We start from the raw sequence: 26461 nt of genomic DNA, 5'->3' as shown, positions 1-26461 counted from the left end.
TTGAAAAAGTGAATTTTATGATTTGTGAATTATGTCTTAATTTCTAAAAATTCTACCTTCAGGAAATTCAGTGTGTAGATACCATTTTCAGGTTAAAGTAATTCTTTTCAAGTATTGTTAAGTCTTCACCTAAATAGTGGAACCCACGAGGTAACCCACGAGGTAACCCACGAGGTAACCCACGAGGTAACCCACAGGGTCTGTTTGACCTTTCAGATGGGGAAGCTCTGCATTGATTTCAGCTCCCTCGTTCAGCGAACACAAACATTTGCCATCTTGGAGAAAAGAAGGTCATAGGACTGACTGGTGACAACCAGCGGTTGCCCTCCCGCCTTGAGCTTCCCTGGGCAGCCACTCTGCATTTTGCTTAGCGGTTTGTCACACCGTTTATTTCCGACTCCAACAGTGCCCTCGGACCGCCCAGACCTCCGTGGACTCTGCCGAGCCCGTGCTCTCCGGCAGCCTCGCGGCCTTTCCTGTGCAAGGCTCTTTTTTCCCCGAAGCTGTTCTTTGCTTCAGTTTGCCCTTTGCCTAGTTTTCTCTGAAATTATCGGTTGCTTTCTAACATACTGCACCTCTGCCCTGAGCTGCTCCCCGATGCCTTCTGTCTGCTTTGCACGGCAGCCAGGGTCGCCGCCTGGCCTGAGCCCAGCCTTCTGCTCTCGTCCAGAGTAGGGGCTCTCGGGGGACTATGTGGCCTCTGTTTCGACTTCGCTACGAGTCATCCTGGGGTTCCCTCTCTTCTGGAACACCTTTTCTTAGGTCCCCTGTCTTAAGTTTGTGTTTTATCCTAAGTCTGCAGAAGCATATTTTCTAGAAGTTTCCTAAGAAGGGCTACATGGGAGTAGCATCCTGAGTTTGCATATTAGAAAATGTCTTGATGTGTCCTTCACACTTTTTGGTTTTGGATTTGCTGTAAAATTCTTTCAGTAAAGTTTTCTTGTCATTTTGATGGCTTGTTTTGCTTACCGTTATGTTCGTGAGACTTACCACTTTGTTTCATGGAACTCGTTTCTTCATTTTTACCAATGTTTAATATTTCATTATTTGAATATAACACAAATGTTAAAAATCCGTTCCACTTCTGACGGATACTTAGGTAGTTTCCAGTTCTGCGTTATTGCAAACGCCACTCTGACCTTTCCTACTCACGTTTCCTGGTATTTGGGGGACGGGTATATCCCCAGCAGTGTTTATAGAAAAATCAGTGTGGGGGGTTTCCCCCCTGAGCTCTGTGGCCAGTTCTGTGGGATGTTTAAGACCTGCTGGGGTTGCAGTTTGTAGTGGCATCGAATCGGTAGATCATCTGGAAAAAAACCTGACATCTTTAGCACATGAGCCCTGAGTACAGTTTCCCTAAACTCCATTTATTTAGGTCTTCATTTAAGTCTTTCAATAACATTTTAGGATTTCTTTCCACAAAACTCTTTTTTGCACGTTGTTGATAGATCTGTTACTAAGTATCAACTTCTGTGGGTCGCTAATACACTGAAGTGCTTTTGTGCTTTATGTATCGATTTTGTGGTGACCAGCAGCCTTGTTAAACCCTGGTAATGATTTTAGCAGTTTACCCTTAGGTTCTTTTACCTTTTTCTTTTCTTTCTTTTCTTTTCTTTTTTTTCTTTTTTCTTTCTTTCCTTTCCTTTTCTTTTTTCTTTTCTTTCTTCTTTTCTTTTTTAAAGAGTTTATTTATGTATTTGAGAGAGAATGAACGAAAGCAGGGGGAGAGAAAAAAAGCAGATTCCCTCCTGAGCAGGGAGCCCAATGACATAGGGCTTGATCCCAGACCCTGGGATCATGACCTGAGCCGCCCAGGTGCCCCTCTTTTACCTTTTCTATGTGGACACTTAAACCTACTGTGAAATTAATGGTTTCATTTTTCTTTTCTTCCCTCTTTCCAGTCCTTATGTCTTTTTTTCTTCCCTATTTAACTGTTCAGGGGATCAGGGCCTGATTTCTCCTGTGCTCTTTGGTTGAGGAAGATCAGGCTAGAAGATCCTCTAGCCCAGTACCAAGGGGGTTGCAGAGAGTGGACATCCTTCATTTCTTTTGTCTTCATGGAGAAACTTTCAACTTTTCCCTACAAAGTATAACATGTACTATAAATTGTTCGCAGGTACTTTCATCATGTTAAAAAAAAAAGATTCCTTTTTCTAGTTTGCCAAGAGAGTCTTTTTCAGTCAAGTGGATGTTTAGTCCTTATAGTACTTTTGCACACCTGTGTGTGATATTGTTATAAGAATATATGATCACATCAGAGGACCAGCCCAGCCCTGTCCTGACCCCTTTGCTAACCAGCCGTAGTTGAAAACGTGAAGTGTGCTCCAGTGTAAAACATGCACCACATTCTGAAACCTTAGTTCAAAAAAAAAAATGCAAAATGTCTTTTTATTATATTGATTATATGCTGAAATGATGTTATTAGATATATTAGATTAAATTTTATGATTTAAAGTTAATTTTACCTGTTCTTTAGTTTTTAATTTTTTTTTTTAAGATTTTACTTATTCATGAAAGACACAGAAAGGCAGAGAGAGAGGCAGACACAGGAGAAGCACGCTCCATGGAAGGAGCCTGATGCGACACTCAGCCCCAGGATTCCAGGATCATGCCATGAGCCAAAGGCAAGATGCTCAACCACTGACCCACCCAGGCGTCCCAATGTTCTTTTAGTTTTTTGGTGTGGATGCTAGAAAATTTTAAATTACATATTTGGCTCAAATTATATATTTCTTTGTATAACACTGGCTAGATAGACCAGTGCTTGTGTGCAGACTTGGTTTGTGACAATAACAGCTGTCAGGTATTGAGTGTTTCCTGGATGTCTGCACTGTTCTAAGCACAGACATCCCCTGTGAAGTGGGAAGATTTTCTCCATTTCCTCGATAAGCAAACTCAGATGGAAAGAGGAAGTAGCTGACATGGCTCGCAGGTGAAACAGTGAGGAGGGCCCCCCCAGGCAGTTGGCTCTTGGGCTTTTAGTCCCCACCTGTCCCGCCCATGGTAACATCTCACATCAGTGGGGAAAGGATGTGCTCTTCGGTAAATGGTGATGACACTTGACCATCCATTCAGGAAAAACTTAGATTCCCTTTGTCATTCTATACTTAAAAGAACAGGGATTCCTGGGTGGCGCAGCGGTTTAGCGCCTGCCTTTGGCCCAGGGCGCGATCCTGGAGACCCGGGATCGAGTCCCACGTCGGGCTCCCGGTGCATGGAGCCTGCTTCTCCCTCTGCCTGTGTCTCTGCCCCCCTCTTTCTCTCTCTGTCTGTGTGACTATCATAAATAAATAAAAATTTTTAAAAAAAGAACAAACCAAAAACTCCAGATGGGTTATAGATCAATGTATGTATACATTAATATAAGGTTTATGTACATGTTTCTATGTGTACATATGTATTATATATATTTTGAACTTTTTTTTTTATTTGAGAGGGAGGGAGAGAGAGAGGAACAAGCAGACTCCCCTTTGAGTGCAGAGCCCAACACAGGGCTTGATCCCAGGACCCTGAGATCATGACCTGAGCTGAATTCAAGAGTTGAACACTGAGCTGATCGAGTCACCCAGTTGCCTCAGGATTATATATGCTGTAATTGATTTGAAGGGTTTTTTTTCAAAGTATAGAATGACAAATATGTAAATATACACAAAATATACATTATATAAACACCTGGATATAAATTTTGAAGTGAATATTTTTTACAATTTCACTGGGAAGGAACACCACTTCCTAAACAGGTCACAGAAGCCCAGATCATAAAAGAAAAAATAATTGACAGCTTTGACTTCATATAAATGAACGTAGTGGGCAGCCCCGGTGGCGCAGCAGTTTAGCACCGCCTTTGGCCCAGGGCGTGATCCTGGGGTCCTGGGATCGAGTCCCACATCGGGCTCCCTGTATGGAGCCTGCTTCTCCCTCTGCCTGTGTCTCTGCCTCTCTGTGTGTCTCTCATGAATAAACAAAGTCTTAAAAAAAAAAGTTAAGACAGCCACTATAGTTGGAGAAGATATCTGCAACACCTACAAGTGAAGGCTTACTATCCATACCTTAGGGAGAGTACCTACAAATTAGTAAGAAGACAGTAGAAAATAGGACAAAAGATACGAACAGTTCATAGAAGTGCAGGTCACCGATAAACCTAGGTGTTCAGTGCTCCTACGAAGTAGGGAGGTGCAGATTACACCAGCCATCAGGTTGGCCAAGTGGAAGAGAGCCCTGGCAAAGCTGTAGGGACGCAGGCATTCTTGTGTGTGGTGTGGAGCTTCAGGAGGCAGTTGGGTAGTCTGGCCAGTGGTTGTACCACCGGTACTGAGATCTTGGTTTTCCAGTACCACCCTCCATTACAAGGCGCCAGGGATCATTGGGGGAGTGCTCGATTACAGGGCTGGGGCAGGGAAAATACTAGGTGAGCCTGCCTGGAGAATCTGGTGATGACCGGATTCATCCTCCCGCACGGCACTCACCAGTTACCAAGGGACATCACTTAGAGAAACTTGCTGCTCACCTTCACCACGTGGTCCAGGTTAGCATCACCAGGAAACAGACTCAGCAGTGTCATGGGCGTCTGACACGATGTTCTAAGAGGAGCACAACCTTGCTCTTTATGCCATTCTTGCCAGAAGTGACAACCTCCATGAAATCGGCAGAAACCCCCAACGAATCCAAACCAGTGAACGTTCTACAAAATAAGTGACCAGTTCTCTGCCAGGGGTCAAGCCCATGATGCACAAGGACCAGGAAACTGTCACAGATTGGGGATCGAGGACACACGACAGGCAGTAGGACTCTTGGATTGGATCCTGGGCTGGAAGAAAGGACAGCAGCGAGAGGCCCCGGTGGCGTCCCTGGGATTGCTGGCCCTGCTGTCAGCACCATGTCACTGTGGACTTCCGTGTCGCAGTAACTCCGCTGTGGTTACATAAGACGGAGGTGGTGACTCTAGGGGAAGTGGGTGAAGGGGACACAGGGACTCCATGTCGTTGCCATTGCTCTGCATGTCTAAAATGATTCAAAATACAAAGTTAAGTGCCAGCTAAGTACCAGCCGACTCTAATTCAGCTTTCTTGAGCATCTTCCTCAGATACGCTTGGCCAAGTGCAGGAAGCCCGATGTGGAAGATTGGTGATTGTAGCTCAGCTCGTGATGGCAAAGTATTGGAAGCAATTTCAACATCACCAGGCGGGAATCAAAGTGTGGTACAAACTTAACTGTGGGATGTACCAGTTTTTAAAAATTGAGGCAGGTCTGTATGCTCTGGCATGGGAAAATTTCTAAGACCTATTAATGGTAAAAAGTAACTTCTAGAAAAACATGTATTTAACTTGTGTTATGTAGGCCATAAACAAGGGCTTGCATATTTTGTATTTTATATCCTGTCCCGTAGGCCTCTACCAGGAGCACAGTAATCATGTATTTCATCCCTAAAGATAAGAAGAAGGGTGTCCGGCTGGCTCAGTCGGTGGAGCATGTGACTCCTGATCTCAGGGTTGTGAGTTCAAGCCCCACATTGGGTGTAGAGCTTCTTTAGAAATAAAATCTTAAAAAGATGATAATAAAAAAAAAGACAAGAAAAATGTAAGTTATTCTGCCTTCAGTGAGGGAATCCTTTTTGTTAAAAATACTCAGGGTGGTTGTTTCATGTCTTGCTTTATTCCACAAGTAGTTTGCTTTGATAAAAACAAGGAGACTGGAATTTAGCCTTTGGGAAGATGTGCCGATTGGTTTACCTTTGTGGTTCTTGCAGTTGTGTCAGGACCGGTGCTGTCATTTAGGCAACGTGAGAGCTGAGGGGAATCACGCTTGGCTTCCAGGCTGCACATTCTGTCTGGTTGGTGTGGACAGCAGGCGTCCCACGGGGTGGGCCAGCACACGGAGGACACGTCGGTCATAGGAAGACCCCCGTGGGGCTTGGTGGTGGCCAGAGTCCGCGTAGCTCCTGACCCTTCCTGTGGCCTCAGCTTGCCTCATGATGACCCGGGGATGACGGGGATGATGGTGGTAGGAGTGGTCGCCCGCTCTGCTCCAGGGTTACTTTCGTGCTTAAAAGAGAGAGTATTTCTGTGAAAGTGTGCGTGTTTCTCTGTAAACTGATGCATGCTTTTGAAAATGCCCTGACTGATGATTGTGCATTGGCCTGTATCCCTTTAGCTAACGTTGACAGACCTCCCCAGGCCCTGCTGGCTCCGTGAGCCTCTTTGCTCTTTGGACCTTCCCATCTTTTTACTTTGAACCTGAACCTGTGTCTGCTGAGTCTCTTTCTCCTGTAAACTTCTTTCCCAGGTAGGCTTCTTGGCTGGGAAGGGAACGGGTGCAGCCCAGCCACCCCAGCTCTTTGTTCTGTGACTTTGGGTATAAAACCAGTTTCAAAAAAGTGTTGAAATACCCGGACTGAGGATCTGTTCAGTGGAGGAGGGTTTGTCTGGGGGCCAGCATTGTGCCAGTGCAGAGACGCAGGCAGGCAGGCCTCTGGACGTGGTCTTCTCGCGGTCGGGGGAGAGCCCGGCAGCACCAGGCATCCAAGGGCCTCCGTCTGAAAGTGCCCTTCCTGTCCCAGAGAGCGCCTCCTCACCCGATGGCCAGTGTCTGCATCCTTCAAGATGAGGCCCAGGGTGGTGGTGGGCCCTCCCCAGGCCTAAGCACTGAGAACACCACTAGCATTTTCTGGAAGGCCACACCACTTCTTGGGACTGCCTACGCTCCCTCCGTGCTCCAGTCCTCCGCTTGCCACATGGTGACGTACATGTGACTCCTGCCGCCCCTTGGGACCCCGGGGCCGTGGTGTGACCAGGGAGGCAGGTGTCCTCACCTCCGGGCCCCAGCCCGCAGCACGTTCAGCAGGCGTTAGCTTGAGTTGAACACCCGGGGAGGACTCCAGCCTTTTGGATGAAGGCAGCGCACTCAGCACTACCTTTATTAAGACATCTGAGCGGGGTGTGTGTGACGGGTCGCTAGAAAACGGGGGGCGGGTGGGCTGTCTCAGGTTTTGGGATGAGGAGGTCCGGGGAGGGGCCACCCAGGGCCCCGAGTTCAGTCTCTTCCCAGAGCAGCGGCCGTGGGCACCGAATCCTCTCACTGGCGTTCACGGCGAGGACTGCAGAGGGGACCGCCAGTGCCCTCCGTGTCCCAGAGCCGTGGAAGGACCGGCCTGCCTCCGGTCTTCGTGCCGGGCGGCTTGTCCCTGGGGCTCATTCTGTGTCCTCGGTCATGCCGGCGGGGACCCCCGCCCTGATGCTTCGCACGGTGCTGCCCTAACCCCGCCACGCCGCCTTCCAGCCGCTGCGTCCTAACCGTCCTTGTCCGGCCCGTGCCAGTTCCCACGATGCGCCGGCATAGGGACAAAGGTCAAACCAGTTCTAGTATTACGAAAACCATCTCAGAAAATAAGAAAGAAGTATTGGCAGGTATCAGCAGAGCATGGCCCACCCTGTGTAGATCATGAATTTCCCTCTTTTCTCCCCATATATGTTCAAAAGGTAATTGAATTTACTGGCAAAAATGGCCAATTGTAAACCTTTAACCAGCCTCCTCGTGTAGCCAGCAGAGGGCAGCACAGACGGCATTGACCGCATCCTGTATTTTTTACTTATTTTAAAAGGCATCTAAAACTACTATGCCAACTACTTTCCGTACAGTTTGTCGTTTTCTTTTTTTTTTTTTTTGTAAGATTTTATTTATTAATTTGATAGGAGAGAAAACAAGCAGGGAGAGAAGCGGAGGGAGAGGGAGAAGCAGGCTCCCCGCCAAGCAGGGAGCCTGATGCAGGACTCGATCCCAGGAGCCCGGGATCATGACCTGAGCCCAAGGCAGACGCTCAACTGCTGAGCCACCCGGGTGACCCCTTCATTTGAATTTTTTGTAACACATATGTATTTTCTTTGTCCTCAGCCTTTTAAAAAATTTTCAGTTATATTATTATTATTATTTTTTTTTTGGCAAGATACATTCCTGTTTGTGAGGAAAAACAGTACAAATCTGTATTTTTCAGGTAACCCAAGCAGAAGTAACTTCCCAAAGAGTTTGCAGTATTGCCAGGTGCCTGTGGATTTTCTTCTGCAGAGGATTGAGGTCTTTGTCTTTGTCACCCTCCAGCCCAGCGCACAGCTGCTCTTCTGGGAGTCTTAGGACACTCGCATGGTTCTATGCCCCCTGCCAGCCCTGGCAGCTCGTCAGGAAAGATCTCAGCTGCAGAGGAGGGGTCCATCAGGAAGCAAAACCACTTACCCTCACATCCCAGAAAGGCTGCAGGGCTCCGGGGGCCTCTGTGAGTGGAGACAAGGGGTGAGGGTAGGGATTGGATGAGGGTGGAAGGTGTTCAAGGCAGGCACGAAGGCTCTCAGGTCCCCTCCCCACATCCTGCAGCAAGGCAATGTGTCTCCACTTTTGGTGGAACACAAAGGTTTGATTTCTGGAGAGCGCTGTGGTGGCACAGGGAGAGTGAGCAAAGGTGTGTGTCCTTCGGTGTGGCCGTCCGACCCTTTGTCCCTCCACCTGGCAGCCCAGCTGCTCTGCCCAGGTTTGTAGCCCACACAGCTCAGGAAGGAGGTCGGAGGATGGCTCTTCAGGCTGATGGGAGAGAGAACCCACAGAGCCCCTCGCGGTCCGTGTGTTACCGCTTTCCTGCTTTAAGGGAGACCCAGCGCTTCACAGGCCGCACCCACCACACGCCTTCTCACCAGGCTGCTGGTGCTGGCCCTTAGATGTGGAGGGACAGCCCACATCTTCACGTCTGCTAGTGTGTGCCTGTCCTCACCAATGCGCCGGTGTTTGAAAAGATGTTTGAGGAAACAGATCGTAGCAGGGCATTTTAAAAGCCACATACCTAAGAGTCTTAGATGTGATGTATTAATAAAACAAGAATAGGATGCTATCCAAAAGGAATATTCGGAGATTAAGAGTGGGTTCATGCGAGTTAAAAACAGCCAAAAGAAAACAATCCAGAGACTGGAAGATGAAGTAGAGAGCTGCCCCAGGGCAGGACGTGACAGCACTATGCACTGGGTGGTGTCTGCAGCACTCTCTCGGGTGTGAGTGCTGCGGGTGTGAGGCGGGGAGTATGAGCAGGGCCTGCATCGGTGCTTCTTGCTCCCCCCTCCCTTCCTGGCCCCCAGGGGCCTGTCGTCCTGCTGTGTGCTCTCGAGGTATGAGGTACAAGGAGAGCCAGCTGGCCCCACTGGCCTCTTCCTGGACAGCCGCCAATCCCACACATGTGTGCTCCTTCCTCACAGCCCTCTCGCCTCCCAAATGCCATCACGTTAGGGTTTCAGCACGCAGATCGGGGGTAAACGCTAACATTGAGTGCCTTGCAAGAATACTTCCTAGAAAGTGGTACCACAAGGAGATGAAAAGGAGGAGTGAAAAGGTAAACGTTAAAGGATTCACAGTGGAGGTCCAGCGTCTAACAGAAACTCTAAACAGTGAGAGCTGAGAAAAAAGGGTAGGACATCATCAAAGATTATGAGACTTGAGAGTTGGGGTCTGCCTAGGGGCTAGCACGGTGCGTGCCAACGGACCCACACCTGGACACTGTGTTACAAAACCACACAGCGCCAAGGGTGAAGACCCTGAAAGCCTTCAGAGCAGGAAGATGGTCCCGTAGAAAATTCTGGGGTTGGAATGGCACGGTCACTAACAGCGCTGTGGGAGCAGAAGGCAGTGAGGGAATGCCTTCCCCATCGTGAGGAAGCGATTTTAACTTACAGCCCTGAATCCAGCCGGAGTGCCAGTCGAGTGTGGGAGGAGGACAGGGGTATTTCTGGACATGCAAAATCCACAGCAGCGATGGAAACCCATCCCTCGTGTCCTTATTAGAGGATATGCTCTAGCAAAAGAAGGGATCCAGGAGGGAAACACGGAATGAGAGAAACGGGAGGCGGCGTTTGGAAGAGGCGGAGGGAATTGCCAGGGTGCTGCTGTGAAAGCAGCAAGGCCGGCCGGGAGGAGCGTGGAGGTTTTTGGAGGGCCGACCCAGAACCGGGTTGCTCCTGTTGACAGCGTCATACCTGGTGGAGAGAGCTTGGCTTCCCATCTGTAAGGCAGAGAGCTAAGCACACAGACACAAAGGAGACACTTCACGCCACTGCGTGGTAATTCCAATCCTAGTACGTTGTGTAGCTAAGCTTGAGCAGTGTTCATGGAAGTAATAAACACTGATTTAACCCAAACTTCACGTGTAACTGTACGGAGCGTGTGTCAGGGCGGGGAGGGTGGGGGTCAGAGCTGAGTCTTCCTCTTCCATGGCGGGCAGTTGCTGCCCAGAATTGAAGACTCGGGAGCAGATAGTTGCCTGTGATGGGTGGAAGCAGGGAGGTAATCAGCAGAACAGAGAGCTGAAGGGGCCTACCTCCATGGAGCAGGATGCGAGCGTGGGGGCTGCAGTTGGGCAGGAAACTGTGGGTTGCTGTTTTAAGGCGTAGGTACTGTTTGTTTTTTTTATGTGATGTGTGCACGTTATTTTGGTTAAAAAGGAAACACTAGACATGAGGAGTAAGAAAAACCTGGGGGGCAGCGGGGTCGCATCCAGGAGGGTCTTGGAACTATAATGAGGAGCTGAGACCTCGAGGCAGCAGATGGGGCCGTTGCAGACGTCCTTACCCTGCCGAGCGGCTCCTGGAGCTCGTGCCTTGGCGTGCAGCCCCCCGCCTGTGCCGTCGGCCCTCTCCGTCCTGCTGTTGTGGAGGCTGCCCTGCCTGCTGGCCTCCACTGGATCTGTCCAGGAGGCTGGAGAGTCCGAGGAGAATGAGGTCAGGGGGTCTTCTCCCTGCACGGTGGCTGAGGGTTAGCCGGGCCCTGTCCCAGGGCCTGTCCAGTAGCCCCTGCAGCCGGCCGCCGCCTCCTGCAGACCGCGGGTGGGAAGGGCGCTCAGTCCTGGTCACCCTGGGGTGCTTCACTGAGGCTTGAGAGCCTCCCCGGACTCCGCCCTTACCTTTGTGGACAGTCTCTCAGTAAGTGTCCACACTCCCCCTTTGAGTGTGCCCTGTCTCCTCGGGACTATGGTGATGTGTAGGTATCGTGCTAAGGAAAAAAACCTCCCCGAACGTTACATGAATATTCATGTACATTTTCCCCTGGGTCATTTTAAACCATTACACGTTTGCACATTCTTACCTGTCACCAAAGATGAGGCTGGGGTGAAGGATTAAGGCAATCTAAGGTATTTTATTAATTGGAAATCTAAAATGTCTTGAGTCAAAACACTTGCAGTCTAACCGCCCTTATGTAGGATTTTAATATGAGTAGCTGGTGGTTCACTTTGTTGATTTAATGCTTATTGGGGGGCCTGGGCCAGTTCCTCTGTCTCCCATCCCATCACTCAGATGGCTCTGAGGCCTGGGTCAGTGTCCTGCTTTTGTAGTGTGCCATTGTTCTAGGGTATCACAGTGTCCTTTGAACTTGGGCACAGCTTCCGTTTAAAGAGCTGTGTTACAATCTTATTCTCTTTGGGATTGATGCTGGAGCTGTGCCTGGTTGAGTAGGGCAGTAATTTGTTTCTGTTTGCCCAGGAAGGCCCGGTTTTATGCCGATTGGCTGACGTGATAAGTAGCACCCACTTGCAATGTGAGAAATGTCCCAAGACCTGGATGATGCGTTATGAAGTCACTTTCCTTATGAGTGAGTCAGTCATATAATTTGGTGCTTTAGTAGTTAAACTTCTATTTTAAGGAACAGGAGACATGCCTCCTCATTCACTACTTCCTTTTTTTTAACAGTGTTATTTGTTGCACTAGCTTTGGAGGAGGGATGATCACACAGAAGGTGGTGTGGTGCCCTGCTGGGTGTGCCCGGCCATGCTCCCCATGGACAGCCTTCCAGAACTGGGACAAGAACCTGACTTGGATGGCTCGCTCTCTCCACACGGGGATCGTGGATACTGTGTGAGCCATTTAGAATCCCTCTTTTGAGACATGAACTGGGCAGCCTAACAGGGAGTGAGGCAGAGCGGAAGATCATGAGGTCCAGAGCAGCAGGGCAGGATGGGTGGGGAGGCTGAGGCATGCCCTGTGCCATAGGGCGGGGGCCCTGTTGGCAGCCTGCCACCTGGGAGGTGGCATCTGCATTCTTCTACCTGCCCAGGCCAGAGGGCTCGGGCCATCCTTGACTTCTTTCATACCCACGTGGAATCCGTGGGCGAGTCCTTGGCTCTGCCTTAGAAGTGAATAGAACAGGAATCCTATCACTTTCTGTGTAAGCCGTGATCATCTCTTGCAGGGTGGGCTATCGGAGTGCTATCATCACGAAGGAAATCAGGTCCTCCACTTTGTTCCAGCCCCTGGCATTGGCTCCCTGTCTTATCCACAGTGGAAACCAGTCCTTAAAATAGCCCACGAGGCCCTCGACAGCCCTCCCCCACCTCCCTACCCCTCCTGCCTTGCCTTCCCCTCCTGGCGCCGTTGGCTCTGCCCCAGCTGCCCCGGCCAGGAGCAGCCATCCGTGACCCCGTGCCTGCCCCAGCCCCACGTAGCACGTGTCTTCCAATGTACGTGTATTTTGCTCCTTGATGCCCTGCCCTTCCCAGCTCCCAGTGGAGTGTAAGCGTCGTGAGGGAAGGTGCTGCGGTCGTCTGGTGCACCTCCGGTACCCGGTGTTCTGTGGTGCCCAACACTCTGGTGCTCGGTGAATGCTGAGAAAAGCCGATGGAGGAAGAGATCACAGACCTGCTTGTAACACTTAGAAGCTTCTGGAAGGCAAAGATGCCGCAACTGCTGGCAAAACAAGTGATGGGTTGTGAAAAAAGGTTGCAACATTTACTACAAAGAATTTATAATCTACAAACCAGTAAGGAAGGATAACCAATAGGAAAATGGGTAAAAGACATGAAGAAGCAGTTCAAAGAAGAAGAAATACCGCAAATTTGAAAAGATCATTCCCACCACTAGTCATCAGGTCGGTGTCGGCTCCAGTCACTGAGAAGCTGTTTCTCGCTGCTCAGACTTGCGGAAATGGAGTTTGTCCTGTCAGGGAAGAGGCAGATGTGGGCAGGGCCTGCGAAGGCAGTACGTGCCTGTGCCCAGCGCCATCTGTTCCGGAGAGGCGCTCCACTGCTCCGCAGTGGGTGGAAAGTAGAAGTGACCTGTCCCCTTAAAAGTTGGGATTGGCATCAGAGATCGGCCCTGGCACCAGCGGGTAGACATGCAGATTTGGGAATAAACTGAAGGTTTGTTTTTTTTTTTAAGATTTTATTTATTCATTAAGAGAGGCAGAGAGAGAGAGAGAGAGAGGCAGAGGCAGACCCAGGCAGAGGAAGAAGCAGGCCCCATGCAGGGAGCCCGACGTGGGACTCGATCCCAGGACCCCAGTATCACTCCCTGGGGTGAAGGCGGGCGCCAAACCTCTGAGCCACCCAGGGATTCCTAAACTGAGGTTTTGAAATGGGCCTGGACAGGACTTGACCTGGCACCTGTTGCTGACGGGGACACGAAGGAGAAAGCACGAACTCTGATTTTGACATACTGAACTAAAGATAAAAATTTGGGTTTCTGTCAGTTGCCTCTGCAAAACAAGGTGGTTTTTAAAAATATACGTGTCTATATTTATTTTTTATTAGGCAAGAAGGGAAACTGTGGGCCGAGACCGCTGCCCTTAAGGCACCTGTGGCCACATCCAGAGTGTGACCGGAAGCCGCACTCTGGTGTCTTGCTGTAGACGTGTGCGAGCCCAGCCTCAGGACAGCCGGTCCAGGCCTCCTGTGCACCTGCTGGCGCCCTCACCACCAGGACTAGCGGGAGGAGGGGCTCGGGGGTCCGGCGCAGGAGCCAGCCAGAGCCTGGGCCTTGCTGCCAGACACCTTGGTGCAGTGTCAGGTTTCAGACTTTGGGCAAGCCGTGTGACGCCTCTGGGCCTCGGTGTCCCCTTCCACGAATTGGGACTGAAGAGAACCCCTCACGGGTGCTCTCGGGATTAGATGAGTCAGCCATGGGCACAAGGCGAGCACTGAGGAAATGGTACCTGTAGTGATGATGCCCTAGGCACCCATTGTTGTATTGGTCACATGTAAGTAGAAATAACAGGCAGGGACCTTGTAGTCCCTCCTGTGAACACACGGAGCCTGTATCTCGATCCGGCAGCTCTGCTCTGAGAATGTTTGCTCAAGGGATGATCAAAGATGTGCCAGAGTGTGTGCATATGGCTGTTGAGATTGGCGGGAGAATTTGAAACCACTTAAAAGTCTTATAGGAGGCAATTGGTTAAATACTCTGTATCATGGATAATAAAAAATGTAATAAATCTCCGTTTACGGTCATGGAGAAATGTTTGTTATAAGTGAAAAATGGCTAGTTATAAAACAGCATGTAAACTATTTAATTCTTGTTTCTCTGTATATTATTTCTTTATAGATATTCGTTACTTCTCTTTTATATACTTATCTCTTGAGATAATATAAATGCCTCTTGAGAGAGATAAGTACTTTTATATTTTACACGACACGAGTGTTAGAAGTATTGAATATATGTGAGATACATGGAGAGACAAAGGTTATACTTGTATATGGTGTACACACAGGGATGGAGTGAGGGCAGAGACCGGAGGAGAGCGTAGTGCCCAGAGCAAAAATCCGGAAGAGTAGAAAATATACCAAAATTTCCTCAGTGGTTATCCCTGGGTGATGGGATTAAGGCTCTCCCCCTGGTTACTGTCAATCTGATGTCAACAACACATGTGATTCGGGACTGTAATAAGAGTATGTGGGGGATCCCTGGGTGGCTCAGCGGTTTAGCGCCACCTTCAGCCCAGGGTGTGATCCTGGGGTCCCAGGATCGGGTCCCACGTCAGGCTCCCTGCATGGAGCCTGCTTCTCCCTCTGCCTGTCTCTGCCTCTCTCTCTCTCTCTCCGTGTCTCTCATGAATAAATAAATAAAATCTTTTTTAAAAAGTCATGTGTAATAAGAGTATGCGGAAACGAACGGTGTGGTACGGCGCAGTAGAAAATAGAACGGAGATAAAATCGAACTTCTATTGGAAGTGTTGCCCTTGGAATTCTTTTTCCCCTCGGAAATCTGCCTTCCCCTTTTAGCCTGTGACCTCACAGCACACGGTGACGATCGTGATCTCTTAGTCATTCTCTTTGGAAATGTGCTGTTCGCTGCCGGGAGAGCTCTATTCTCAGCAAGTGCCCCCGAGCGGAGAGGAGCGACGGCTGGCCCTGCTGCCCCGCCTGGAAGCCCTGGAAGCCCTGGAAGCCCTGGAAGCCCTGGAAGCCCTGGAAGCCGTGGAAGCCGAGGGCGCCGAGGGCCTGGCCGTGCGCTTCCAGGGAGGGGCCGGTTAACTCTGGGAGCTGCTCCGGCTTGACTTCAGGAACTGGGTGAACTGGGTGGCGGCCCTGACGCTCTGGGGCTGGAGGCTCATTGGTCGGGGAGCCGAGGGGAGGGGTGCTGAGCCGCCCACAGGGGTTCCCGGCCCCACCCAGCCCTCCTGCCGGGGAAACTTTGCTCCGGCGGTTCTTGGCTCTTCTAGAACAACCTCCAACAACATCCAGCCACGTCAGGGGCCTGCTGTGTCGGGCGAAGATGGTCCTTAAAACCGCAGAGGAGCCCGGTGAGTCCAGTCCCGCCTGGGTGCCCGGAGGGGGGCCGCTAGGGCTCTTGCTCGCTCGGTGCCGGTGACGTCCTGTGATGGCAGTTTCACTGCCTTTCGGGGAGGAGCAGCAGCAGCGCCCACTCTGGCTTCTCCCCGTGTTTTCAGGAGAACTGGAGAGGGCCAGTGTTAGTGGTCAGGGAGCTGAGGCTTGGCGCGCGTGTGTAACTCCGTGTATATTTTTTTGATTTTTTAAAAAAGATTTTATTTATTCATGAGACACACAGATTGAGAAGCAGAGACACAGGCAGAGGGGGAAGCAGGCTCCCTGCAGGGAGCCCGATGTGGGACTCGATCCCGGGACCTCAGGATCAGGACCTGAGCCGAAGGCAGACGCTCAACCCATGAGCCACCCAGGTGTCCCAACTCAGTGCGTTTTTCAACCAAAGACTCGCGCTCCCCCCGCCACAGTCTGTCCTTCTCAGTAAAGATCCACCCTGGGTTCTTCTCCGCAGAGTGACTGTGTTTCCTGACTCTGAGTAATAGTCCGCCAGGAGCTCAGGGTGGGGGGTGGGGGCTGCACGTACCCAGAATGAGTGTGACCATGAGAATACATGGGCATTAGAGCCCAGGTTGGCAGTACCAGTGAGGCATCCGGCTTCATTAAACAAAAAGAATCAAAGGGAATATACAGAGTTAATAATTTGATCTTCCTCTTTCGGTGTTGGTAAAGACCGGTGGAGGCCCTGCAGGGTCTGTAAACTTCCTTCATCCTCTCCACACCCACACTGTAAACAGGGAAGCTCGAAGGAAGGGATAAGAAACTCGGTGACTTTTAAATCCCTAAGGATCCTATAAAAGCTGTATGAGAGCCCCATGAGCCAGGGCTTTCAGACGCTCCGAAGTCACGGGAGTTTTGTGCGTGGATATGCGTATTTTTTGTGGTGCCCACACTAGATGGGCATGTTTTTATGCCGTAAGATGAAGCAGGAAAATGTATGCTCTTTGTAGTTAGTAATGAATTATAGGAATAAGTTGGAAATAAATATGACGCTCTATTTCAAAGTAGATTTTGGGAAAGTCATAACAAGTTTTGGGGGGGCTTTTTCTGTTTTTCCTTTTCGATTCACTATAAAATACATTTTCGAGTTCCACCTCTAAGTGCAGGTGATCTTGGACCGTATCCATGGGGTGACTTGGAAAACTGTACACGGTGAAGGACTTTGGGAGAGAGGGGCATAGAGCTGTTTGTAATAACACTTCTGCATTTGAGGGGGGACGGTAAAGAGAGGCAAGTTCTAGCTTAGCGTTGAACCCCCCCCACACACACACACAGGGGAACTGTTGTATCTGGAAGGTGAGTCCACAGTAGCCTAGGTTTCTTGTTTTGAAAGAGGAAGAGGACACTTTAGTGAGGATTTGAGACAGTGGCTGTGAGCCTGGCCTGGCCAGTCAGTGACCGCCAGTCACCGTGCTGTGTTTTCATCCTCACGTGCTGCTGGTCCTCCCTGGGGAGCCTGGCCTCAGACCTCCGAGGAGGCCCCGTTAAATAGTCGTCGAGAGGCTGACTCAGAGGGTCCCCTGCCACTGGCCTCCAGCTGTCCTGGAGGCCCTAACATCCAACGTGGACCGCTCACTGTGTGCGGGGAGAGTGGGGCATCATTTAGGGCTGGGAGTCTCTGTGCTGAGAGCCCTTTGCTTGGAATGAGTCACCATCAGGAACTGCTGCGCTTGTTTCCCTCACCCCTCCCTGGAGCGCTTTGTCCTGTCGTCTGTTTGGGACCAGGGAGGCCAGCATTGCCCTTTAACTGCTGCTAAAACAGGTCCTGTAGGGATCAGGATGAGATGTAGAAGTGGCGTTCGGGCAGACATAAAAGTGAAGGGAGCACGGGGACTTGACTCTGGCAGGTGCCCAAGATCCCGGAGGGAGGGGAGAGGTGAGTGGCAGCCTGTGCTCCTCACAGAGCCGCCTTTACTAGGCTCCTAGGACCCAAAGAGCACACCTATTCAAGGGTCCGTGGGGGTTTTGAAAATGCCTCTAAGAAGTGAGATCTTTGCCTGCTGCACTCCCCTCAAATCCAAACCTGGAAATTAAAAATGCGTTTTGCCCCTGTCCGTACGTGGGGCCGGCGCTCCTCGGTTTCCGTTCAGCGGTCTGGAGGCGAGTGTAAGTGAGAAGCCAGCAGTGTCTTCACTGCCTGAGGTTGGCTTCCAGCGACTCCGTCTGACCTTTTCAATGCTTAGTCCCCCTTGATTTGCCCTCAAACCTTTCCTTCGGGCTGGTGGCCTGTGGAACACGAGGCCCTTGCAAGCCAATGCCGGGCCCTCTCCCGGTGCCAGCCCAGGCCTGTCGGGTGCCCCGACCCCAGGTGTGCGCCCTGTCCCCTGGCACCCAGCCAGTTCCCGGCCTTCTTGCCCTGCTTGGTATGTGCGTCCACCTGGGTTTCGGCTTCTCCACTTGGGGACTCCATTTGCCTTCCCAGGTCCTGGTTCAGACACTTGGCCTCTCGGAGCCTCTTGGCGTCCCTGGGTGTCGTCCGAGTGTGCATGGCCACTGTGGCTGCAGGTGCTGAGCGCAGGCCCCCACGCCTCCCCCTCTGGCCTTCATGTTCTGTGCCGGGCAGGGCCGGAGCTATTTTAGTCTGAGCTCCGAGCACAGGATGGGCACATGCAGATGCTCAGTACATGCTGAGCTGAAGTGAATTTGGTTATTCCGGTAAGAGAAAATAAAGAGCTAAGGACTCCGCGAGTTTGAATGGGGTCTGTTGGTAGAGGGTTTATACTGAGTCCTACGTCTGCTGTAAAACTGGAGATAACAGTGCCCGGTTCATGGTCAGGAAATACACAGGGGTCATAGCTGGATTTTGTTGTCTAGTCCAAAAAAAAGGGAAATGAAAAAGAAACATTTTAAACTGTGAGATTCTCTGTGAGTGTAAAATTCTGTTATTTCTAGGAAGATGTGTGGGATAGAATTAAGTAGCATGCCCCTCCGCTAGGATGTTGGGTTCTCAGGTGGCGTCTAGAACACAACCCCTGATCCCCTCCTCTTCCTGTGACCGTGCCAGCCTCGCGTTGGCCAAGACTGCTCAGCGTGAGGCGCGCACGCAGAGGCGACGCTAACGTGCCATAACTAGAAATTAATATTCCCACAGATGTTTCTCACTCCCTTCCTCGTGAATTGAGTTTGTGTTTTGCAAAATCAAAATGGTTACGTTGTTATTTTAGGCAGGAGGGCTTCCCCTCGGACCTGCATCACCACCACCTGCCGGGACAGGTGTTGAAGGGGACTCGCTCTGGTCTGAATTTCGTAGGCCCTCCTGTGAGCACACCAGCGACAAATGCTCACACTGTCGTCATAAGAGAATCAGAACTGCTCTTTTTTTTTTCCTTTTTTTTTTAAGAAGGTGAGCAGAAACAAGGTTTGGGTTCTGCTCCTCTGAAAAAGAGGAACTTTATCTGTTGTTGCCTGAGACTTTCTGCAGCTTCCTGAGTTCCCTCGTTACAGAATACGGAAGCGGTCAGGGCCCCGGGTCCAGCAGGCAGGTGGGATCGTCTCGGGAGCCAGCATTGGTAGAAAGAAAAGGCACAGATTATGGGTCTTGGCGTGCCCAGGTCTGGGCCTTACGAGCCCTCGTCAGTATACAGACTGGTCAGGGGAGGCGACGGCAAGGCCTAGGAAACGGGAGACATTCCAGTTGTCCACAGCCCTCTCGCCCTCCCTGTGGTTCTGGAAGGTTCACTGGAGTATGTTTGTGGAGGGGGCTGTAGAACCTGCATGCAGTTTGCTGCTGGTTGAGGGATGGAGGACTAGACCTTCCGGAAATGTTTTAAGGTGTCCTGTTCTCACTTTCCCCTCACGGGGCAGCGTGACTCACTTTGCATCCTTCTCGCCCCTGCTGCTCTTCTGAGATTTCCTTGTTGGAAACAGACTCTTGCAGCTGCCGGCCTCTCCTGTTTGCCCTCCGAGGAGCCGCAGCTGGGATGGTCGCTAAACGCAGTGTGGTCTCGGACTCGGACAGCCCCCGCAGGGACTGGGCTAGCCCCGTCAGCTCTGCCACCGGGCGTCGTCGTCGAGGGACATCAGACTCAGCTGGGAGCTCACGTTCGAGAGCAATGCTGGGGCCTGGTGATCTGTGACCACCCGCATGTGCCCCCCGAGGACGTGCTGTGCCCGGCTCCAAGGCTGCGGGTGACATGCTGGGGGATGCAGAGACCGGCAGGGCAGCTCTGCTGGGGGTAGGCACCCACCCCAACGCCCCCTCTTCCTGAAGAAAGGAACCTCTGGGGACACCTGGGTGGCTCAGCGGTTTAGCGCTGCCTTCGGCCCAGGGCGTGATCCTGGAGACCCGGGATCAAGTCCCACGTCGGGGTCCCTGCACGGGGCCTGCTTCTCCCTCTGCCTCTCTCTCTGCCTCCTGTGTCTCTGCCTCTCTGTCTCTGTATCTCTCATTAGTAAATAAATATCATTTTTTAAAAATATTTTTTATAGATTTTATTTATTCATAAGAGACAGAGAGAGAGGCAGACACACAGGCAGAGGGAGAAGCAGGCTCCGTGCAGGGAGCCCGACGTGGGACTCGATCCCGGGACTCCAGGATCATGCCCTGGGCTGAAGGTGGGGCCAAACCACTGAGCCACCAAGGCTGCTCAATAAATAAAATCTTAAGAAAAGAAGAGGAGAGGAAGGAAGGAAAGAAGGAAAGAAGGAAAAGAAAGAAGGAATGAAGGAAGGAAAGAAGGAAAGAAAGAAAAGGAAAGGAAAGAAAAGAAAAGAAAAAAGAAAAGAAAAGAAAAAAAAGAAAAGAAAAGAAGCCTTGGCCTTCCTGCACAGGGCAGTCCTGCCAGGTCACCTGCTGACCTGAGGACGAGTCGGTGAATTTCTTTTCCGAGTCCGTGGCTCTTCTGCGTCTCCTTTCTCTCCGGTGTCCTAAGTCTGTCTCCCCTCGTACCTTCCGTTGAGCGTTCGGGACGCTGGTGCATAGACTCGAGGCGCGGCCCACGTGGGAAAGGGCGGCAGGGTGCTGTGGGCACGGTGGGCGCTGGGAAGGCAGGAGAGCGGAGTCCAAGTGTGCATTTTTCCGCAAAAGAAATATTTAGGCATCAACCTGAGCAGATATTTTGGGGTAAACGACTGCTGGCATTTCTGTATTTTGTGTGAATAGAAACGTCGACGTGAAACGTTGCTGTAGTTGTGGATCCAGATACACGGAGAGGTCGGACGTGAGGCGTCCAGGCCCCCGGCCTCTGAGGACGCTCCACGGCCGGCCTCTTGCGCGTCCCTCTCGCCCGCACCTGCTGTTCCGTGGTTGCCGCTGCACAGAGCAGGTCTTCGAGAATTTTCTAGATGAGCACTCACAAATCAGCTCCTCCTTTCTTGTGACCAAACTGTGTTTAAGTAGTTTTTAAATTTTGCAATTTCTGGAGGATGTGGGTTAGGTAAATTCTTAAATGGAAGTGCTGAATGGAAAGGAACGTGGCTTTTAGGCTTTGGTACGGCAGAGAGGCTGTGCAGGGTTCCACGCCCCTGGCCACCTGTGTGTCCCCACGCCCTCGTCGGGGTCTCCTCTGTCACCAGACACGTAATTTCTGCTGGACTGTTGGAGGGCTGTATGGTGTTCGTGTTTTAATTGGTGTGTTTTAGATTTTTTTGTTTTTGGAGAGTTCAAGCATCTTTCCACGTCTGGCCATGTGTGTTTTTCTCTTGTATCTGCCTTCGTGTCCTTTGCCAGTCGTGTTTGTCTTTGTCCTGCTGGGCTCCGTGCTGCTCTCCTTGCGAATTAAAGAAGTTAACCCTTGGCCCATGCTTTGCATATTTGTTGTCCTGGCTGCTTACCTTTAGCTGCTAGGGCTTCATTTCCCCCTCAGCAGCTTTTCATTTTAATCTGGGAAACACGCTTTCCAAGATCATGACCATGTTAATCCATGCTTTATTCTAGAGTGTTTATGGTTTCTTTCTCTACATTAAAATCTGTGATTCAGCTAGAATTTATCTTGATATAAATAAGGTGGGCAACTCCGCTTAGTCTTCTCCCCGACGGCTGGCTGGCTTTATTGCACCACCACCATGGGCTGGAAATCCCACCTTTCTTTATATTTGTGTGTCTTCTCTTCCTGAGACCCTGTGACCTGAAGTACCAGCAGGTGTGTTGGCATCTCTCGAGTGTCCCCATCAGCGAGCTTCACACACGTCCATCTCCAGGGGTGACTCCTTCACATCACCTTTTTCCTCCTTCATACTTTTCTGGACTAACCATATATACATTTTTTTTTCCTAAGAGCTTTTTAAAAATTTTTATTTATTTATTCATGAGAGACACAGGCAGAGGGAGAAGCAGGCTCCATGCAGGGAGCCTGGTGTGGGACTCGATCTTGGGACTGCAGGATCACACCCTGAGCTGAAGGCAGATGCTCAGCTGCTGAGCCACCTGGGCGTCCCTCCTAAGAGCTTTAATATTACTTTACTTATATCATTTTTGTAAAAATCTTGTTGGTGATGTACATAGTATTTTTAAAACCTGGGACATACACACCGAGGAGAGACCTTGCCCTGTTGGGGTCTTCCAACCTCTACCCACGTCTCCTTTTCTTTTCCTGGTGACTCTCCTGCCCGTACGAAGAGGCTGGCCCTGTCACAGTGGCCACACTGGCTTTGGGGGCTTGGGGTGGAAGGGAATTTGTCCAGGGAAACCAATCGCATCATGCTCTCCAGGATAACAGCCGAGAGGTGAGGATCAGTTTTACTGGAGGGAGGCCACCAGAAACCTTCCTGGTGTCAGGAATTTATAGCCAAGCCCCCACCCTCTTGTGGGTCAGTCACCTCCTGAGCTCATGTTGCAGAGGGAGAAGTGTCACCCCAGGGCTTGAAGGGCAGAGAACGTGGAACTAAGCTTTGTCTGCTTCCTGCCACCGCCTCCTGGCTGTCCTCCCTGCTGCACCGCCCCCCTGCTCAGCCTTGCCCTCTGCAAAGAGCCGGAGGTAGAGGACTCCAAGAGCAACCTCTCCAAGCAGAATGCATACGGCCCTGGCCTGCCAGGTGCTGTGAGGAGGCCCCATCTTGGTGTCGCCCTGCCCGGGAGTGGCCACTGAGACCTGCTGTGATGCAGAAGGCGGGCGCCCAGGCTGGTGCCTCCAGCCCTTTGTCAGACTTCAGAAACCCTTCCCGGGACCCCATGCGGCTCTGGTAAGGGCCAGTGTCCGGTTCTGGGAGCCAGGGTTTTCTACTTTGGGGTTAGAGTAGAAACAACGGCTCTCTCTCGAGATCTCCAGGCCCTTCTCCGTGGGAACAGGTGTCTTTGCCTCTTGTGAGAAGTATTTACACGTCTAGCTTCTACTAAAGAAAAATTAAGTACTTTTAAGTATCAGGAATGGATTACAGCTATTAAAGCTCCGTGTCTCGGTTGTCGCATGACGCAGAGCGGAGATTGAGTCAGGCTCTCTGCCTGGGTCAGCCGGGGTCTGGCAGGGCCTCACGCTTGGGCCCTTGATGAATGGCAAGATCGGAATTCAGCTCCACCTCCGAGGTTGTGCAGATGCCCCTGCCTGCGTGGTGGAGGGTCTCCGGGGCTGGTTCCGTGGGCCGAGGCCTCATGGTGGGAGGCAGGATGTGAGCTGTGGTTGGGCTGGGAGCACTGGCAGGGGCAGAAGACACTTGTGTCTGCGCCCCAACTTCTGAACCCCAGTTCTGCTGCATTGGACAGGTGCCGAGTATCCCCGTCACTGTTCCTTGGTGACCCCCGGAAAGCCTCCAGTCCTTGTTCTTTCTCAGGCCCCTCGCAGCCACTCCCTGCTCTTCCTGAGGTGCTCCTGTGCTTCTCTGGCCACTCAACCCCAGCATAGACTCCAGAGGCTTCGTGTCAGGGGGACCCAGTGTGACCCCAGCTTCCCCCACATTTCCAGCACGTTCTCCCCTTTCCACCCTATGACTGTCACACTCCCCAGCCTGGAGGGGCCCCTCCTTCCTGGCTCCAACCTTCAGACTAGGCTCCAGCCTCAGGTCCCGCATGGAGCCTTGTGGCAGCGTGGCCGCCATGGTCACGGTATCCCACCCCCAGCATCTGTTGCCACAGTTCCTTTGCACATACCTGCCTGTCTTCTTTCGAAGGGAATAGTAACGATCTCTGTACCTTCTACACTAGCTAACAGGGTGCCTTATTCATGGGTGGTACGTTTCCTTTTTTTTCTTTTCTTTTTTTTTAAGATTGTTGAATTAACAGTCTCAAAATCATTTTGAAAAACTTTGGGATCCCTGGGTGGCGCAGCGGTTTAGTGCCTGCCTTTGGCCCAGGGCGCGATCCTGGAGACCCGGGATCGGATCCCACGTCGGGCTCCTGGTGCATGGAGCCTGCTTCTCCCTCTGCCTGTGTCTCTGCCTCTCTCTCTCTGTGTGACTATCATAAATAAATAAAAATTAAAAAAAAAAAGAAAGAAAAACTTTTATTTTCTCTCTGTGGATTTCCAGAGATGACTAACTCACCTGTGAGTGGTCTTTATCTTTGATCACTGTGAGTTCATGAACTTGATGATGGGGCTGTTTGTTTTCGCATCCGTCTTCTTTATACATGAGGAGGGACGCTGCAGACTTTCTGCTGGTAGTTTTTCCTTGAGCTTCTTGTCTGCTCACATCTTGGGTCGTACTGTCCGTGCTGAGAATTGACTATTATGGGCTTTGCTCCCAGCTGCCTGTGGCCCAGATTCTAGCTGACCCTTTGTCCAGCGTCACACGCTGCAGGTCGGGCCCAGCTGCAGATCCTCTGGTCACTCTGTTGTAGCAGGTGCGGTATGTGAGCCTGGTGTGTTATGACCTGGGCTGGCACAGGAGGTGAGAGGTCAGCAGTCACCTGCTGGGATTTGTAAATCTCTGCTGTATTTGTGTAAAAACTAGGAATGTGGGCAGCCCCGGTGGCTCAGCGGTTTATTTATTTATTTTTAAAAGATTTTATTTATTTATTCATGAGAGACACCGAGAGAGGCAGAGACACAGGCAGAGGGAGAAGCAGGCTCCATGCAGGGAGCCCAATGTGGGACTCGATCCTGGGAATCCAGGATGAGGACCTAGGCTGAAGGTGGCGCTAAACTGCTGAGCCATCCGGGGCTGCCCTGGCTCAGCGGTTTAGCGCTGCCTTTGGGCCAGGGCGTGATCCTGGAGACCCGGGATTGAGTCCCACGTCGGGCTCCCTGCATGGAGCCTACTTCTCTCTCTGCCTCTCTCTGTCTCTCTCTAATAAATTAAAAATATTAAAAAAAAAAAAACTAGGGATGTTGCCTCAAAAAGGGGCTAAGTGTATAGCCCTGGTTATACACTTAGAGTATGAGATCTTACTGGGCAGATGAAACCCCTGGTAGTAGGACTGCATTGGCAGGCGGTAAACTGCATGATACAGACACAGAGAGAGGTGGTGTGGGGGAGATGTTAGGTGATGACCAGCAGGTGTAAACTGAGAGGGGAGCCTGGCCACCATGACCCCAGAGTTTTCCCTGTGAGCAGCAACTCTTGAGGAATGGTGAGGAAGAGCCCCTAAAAACAAGAAGGAGGTGAAGAGATGCTGGGAGTGAGAGCTCTGGTGGAGCCAGGAGGAGGAGGACCTTCCACCGCGGGCGAGAGGTGGGTGCCCTAGCAGATGGCAGGAGTGGGGTGTGGTTCTCAGTCTACACCTTTGTTGAAAGCTGGTTTCCATTTGCAGCCTAAGACAAAGAATTCGTAAATAATTTTAGGGCTTATTTCTCATAGACTTGATAGGATTCTTAAAGATGAGAACTGCCATTTTGGTACAAAAATAAAGTTGTTCATATTATGGCTGTTTCTTAAAAAGCGTAGGCTGGGGATCCCTGGGTGGCGCAGCGATTTGGCGCCTGCCTTTGGCCCGGGGCGCGATCCTGGAGACCCAGGATCGAATCCCACATCGGGCTCCCGGTGCATGGAGCCTGCTTCTCCCTCTGCCTGTGTCTCTGCCCCCCTCTCTCTCTGTGTGACTATCATAAATAAATAAAAAAAAAATATTTATATATAAAAAAAAAAAGCGTAGGCTGGGCTGCAGAGTTGGGGTATTTGGGTCGGGTCTGGAGACCCTGTCCTGGTGACAAGGAATCCCCAGAGCATGGAGCCCACATTAGTATGGCGAGGGGCACGGAGGGGACAGGCCTGCCGGGGGTGCCTCCTCTCGGCACTTTCCTAAGGACAGCAGACTGGAAGGCAGGGGAGGGCCTGGGATGTTTTGGTTTTGTTTTCTCCTTTGTTGTTTATGTGGAGCAGTGGTTTCCAGGCTGGGCAGTTTTGCCTTCCAGGGGACATTTGGCAGTGTCTGGAGACGCTGTGGTTGTACATCTGGAGGTGAGGTGGTGGGGGCGCCCTGGCATCAGCAGCTCAACCTCCTGCATTGTCCAGGACACCCCCGTGAGGGAGACTGAGCCACCAGAAGGTCAGCAGCACCGAGGTCACAGAGCCCTGACCTGGTGTCATGGCTTCTCTTTTGCCTGCCTGCTTGTTTGGCATTTGTTTTTAAAACCTTCCGTCTCTTCCCTCACTAGTCAAAGGTAGTGTTCCCCCGAGTGGCCTGCAGACAGTGGCCTCGAGTCATCTTCTGGTCCACCTTCACGTGGGAGCCACATCTTGGGGTCCGAGGCTCCAAGCCGGGGTGTTTGATGATGCCCCCTGAGGTTTCAGAGCCGCTGCTCTCCGGTTGCAGGGATGTTCCTTGTCGCCAGCCCACTTAGAGTACTGTCCCCGAGCCCAGCGAGGTCAGCCTTCGAACTCCTCCTAACCAGCGTGCCCTGGAATGGGACGTTGCCACCTCTGGTGACCGAGTGGAAGGCAAGCCCTCTGCTAGAAAGGCCGGAGCACACCTGTGTGGGGCACGGGGGCAGCCTGGCCGGCGTCACTGCCTGCCCCCCCCCCCCCCGCGGGAGCAGGAGGAGGCCCTCCGCGGGCCTCCCTGTCGTTTCTGGGCTCGGTAAC

The 26461-nt window shown here is 51.4% G+C and overlaps 1 protein-coding gene across 3 annotated transcripts in view; it reads left to right on the top strand.

Annotated features, from left to right (window-relative positions):
* Positions 1-26461, top strand: part of CYTH1 (cytohesin 1) — a 79545-nt gene that overhangs the window by 21708 nt on the left and 31376 nt on the right. Inside the window, exon 1 of one of the 3 annotated variants that reach the window (XM_055320285.1) lies at positions 15372-15531. The exons of the other annotated variants lie outside the window; for them this stretch is intronic. Within the exon in view, the coding sequence (XP_055176260.1) occupies positions 15504-15531 (28 nt within the window). The 5' untranslated portion in view covers positions 15372-15503. Of the gene's footprint in view, positions 1-15371; positions 15532-26461 lie in introns of those variants that run through there. 3 annotated transcript variants of the gene reach the window in all.

The sequence above is a fragment of the Nyctereutes procyonoides genome, unplaced genomic scaffold, assembly GCF_905146905.1.
Source record: "Nyctereutes procyonoides isolate TBG_1078 unplaced genomic scaffold, NYPRO_anot_genome, whole genome shotgun sequence".
Lineage (NCBI taxonomy): Eukaryota > Metazoa > Chordata > Mammalia > Carnivora > Canidae > Nyctereutes > Nyctereutes procyonoides.
Note: the sequence above shows the minus strand (reverse complement) of the source record. Positions and strands in the feature narration are given on the sequence as shown.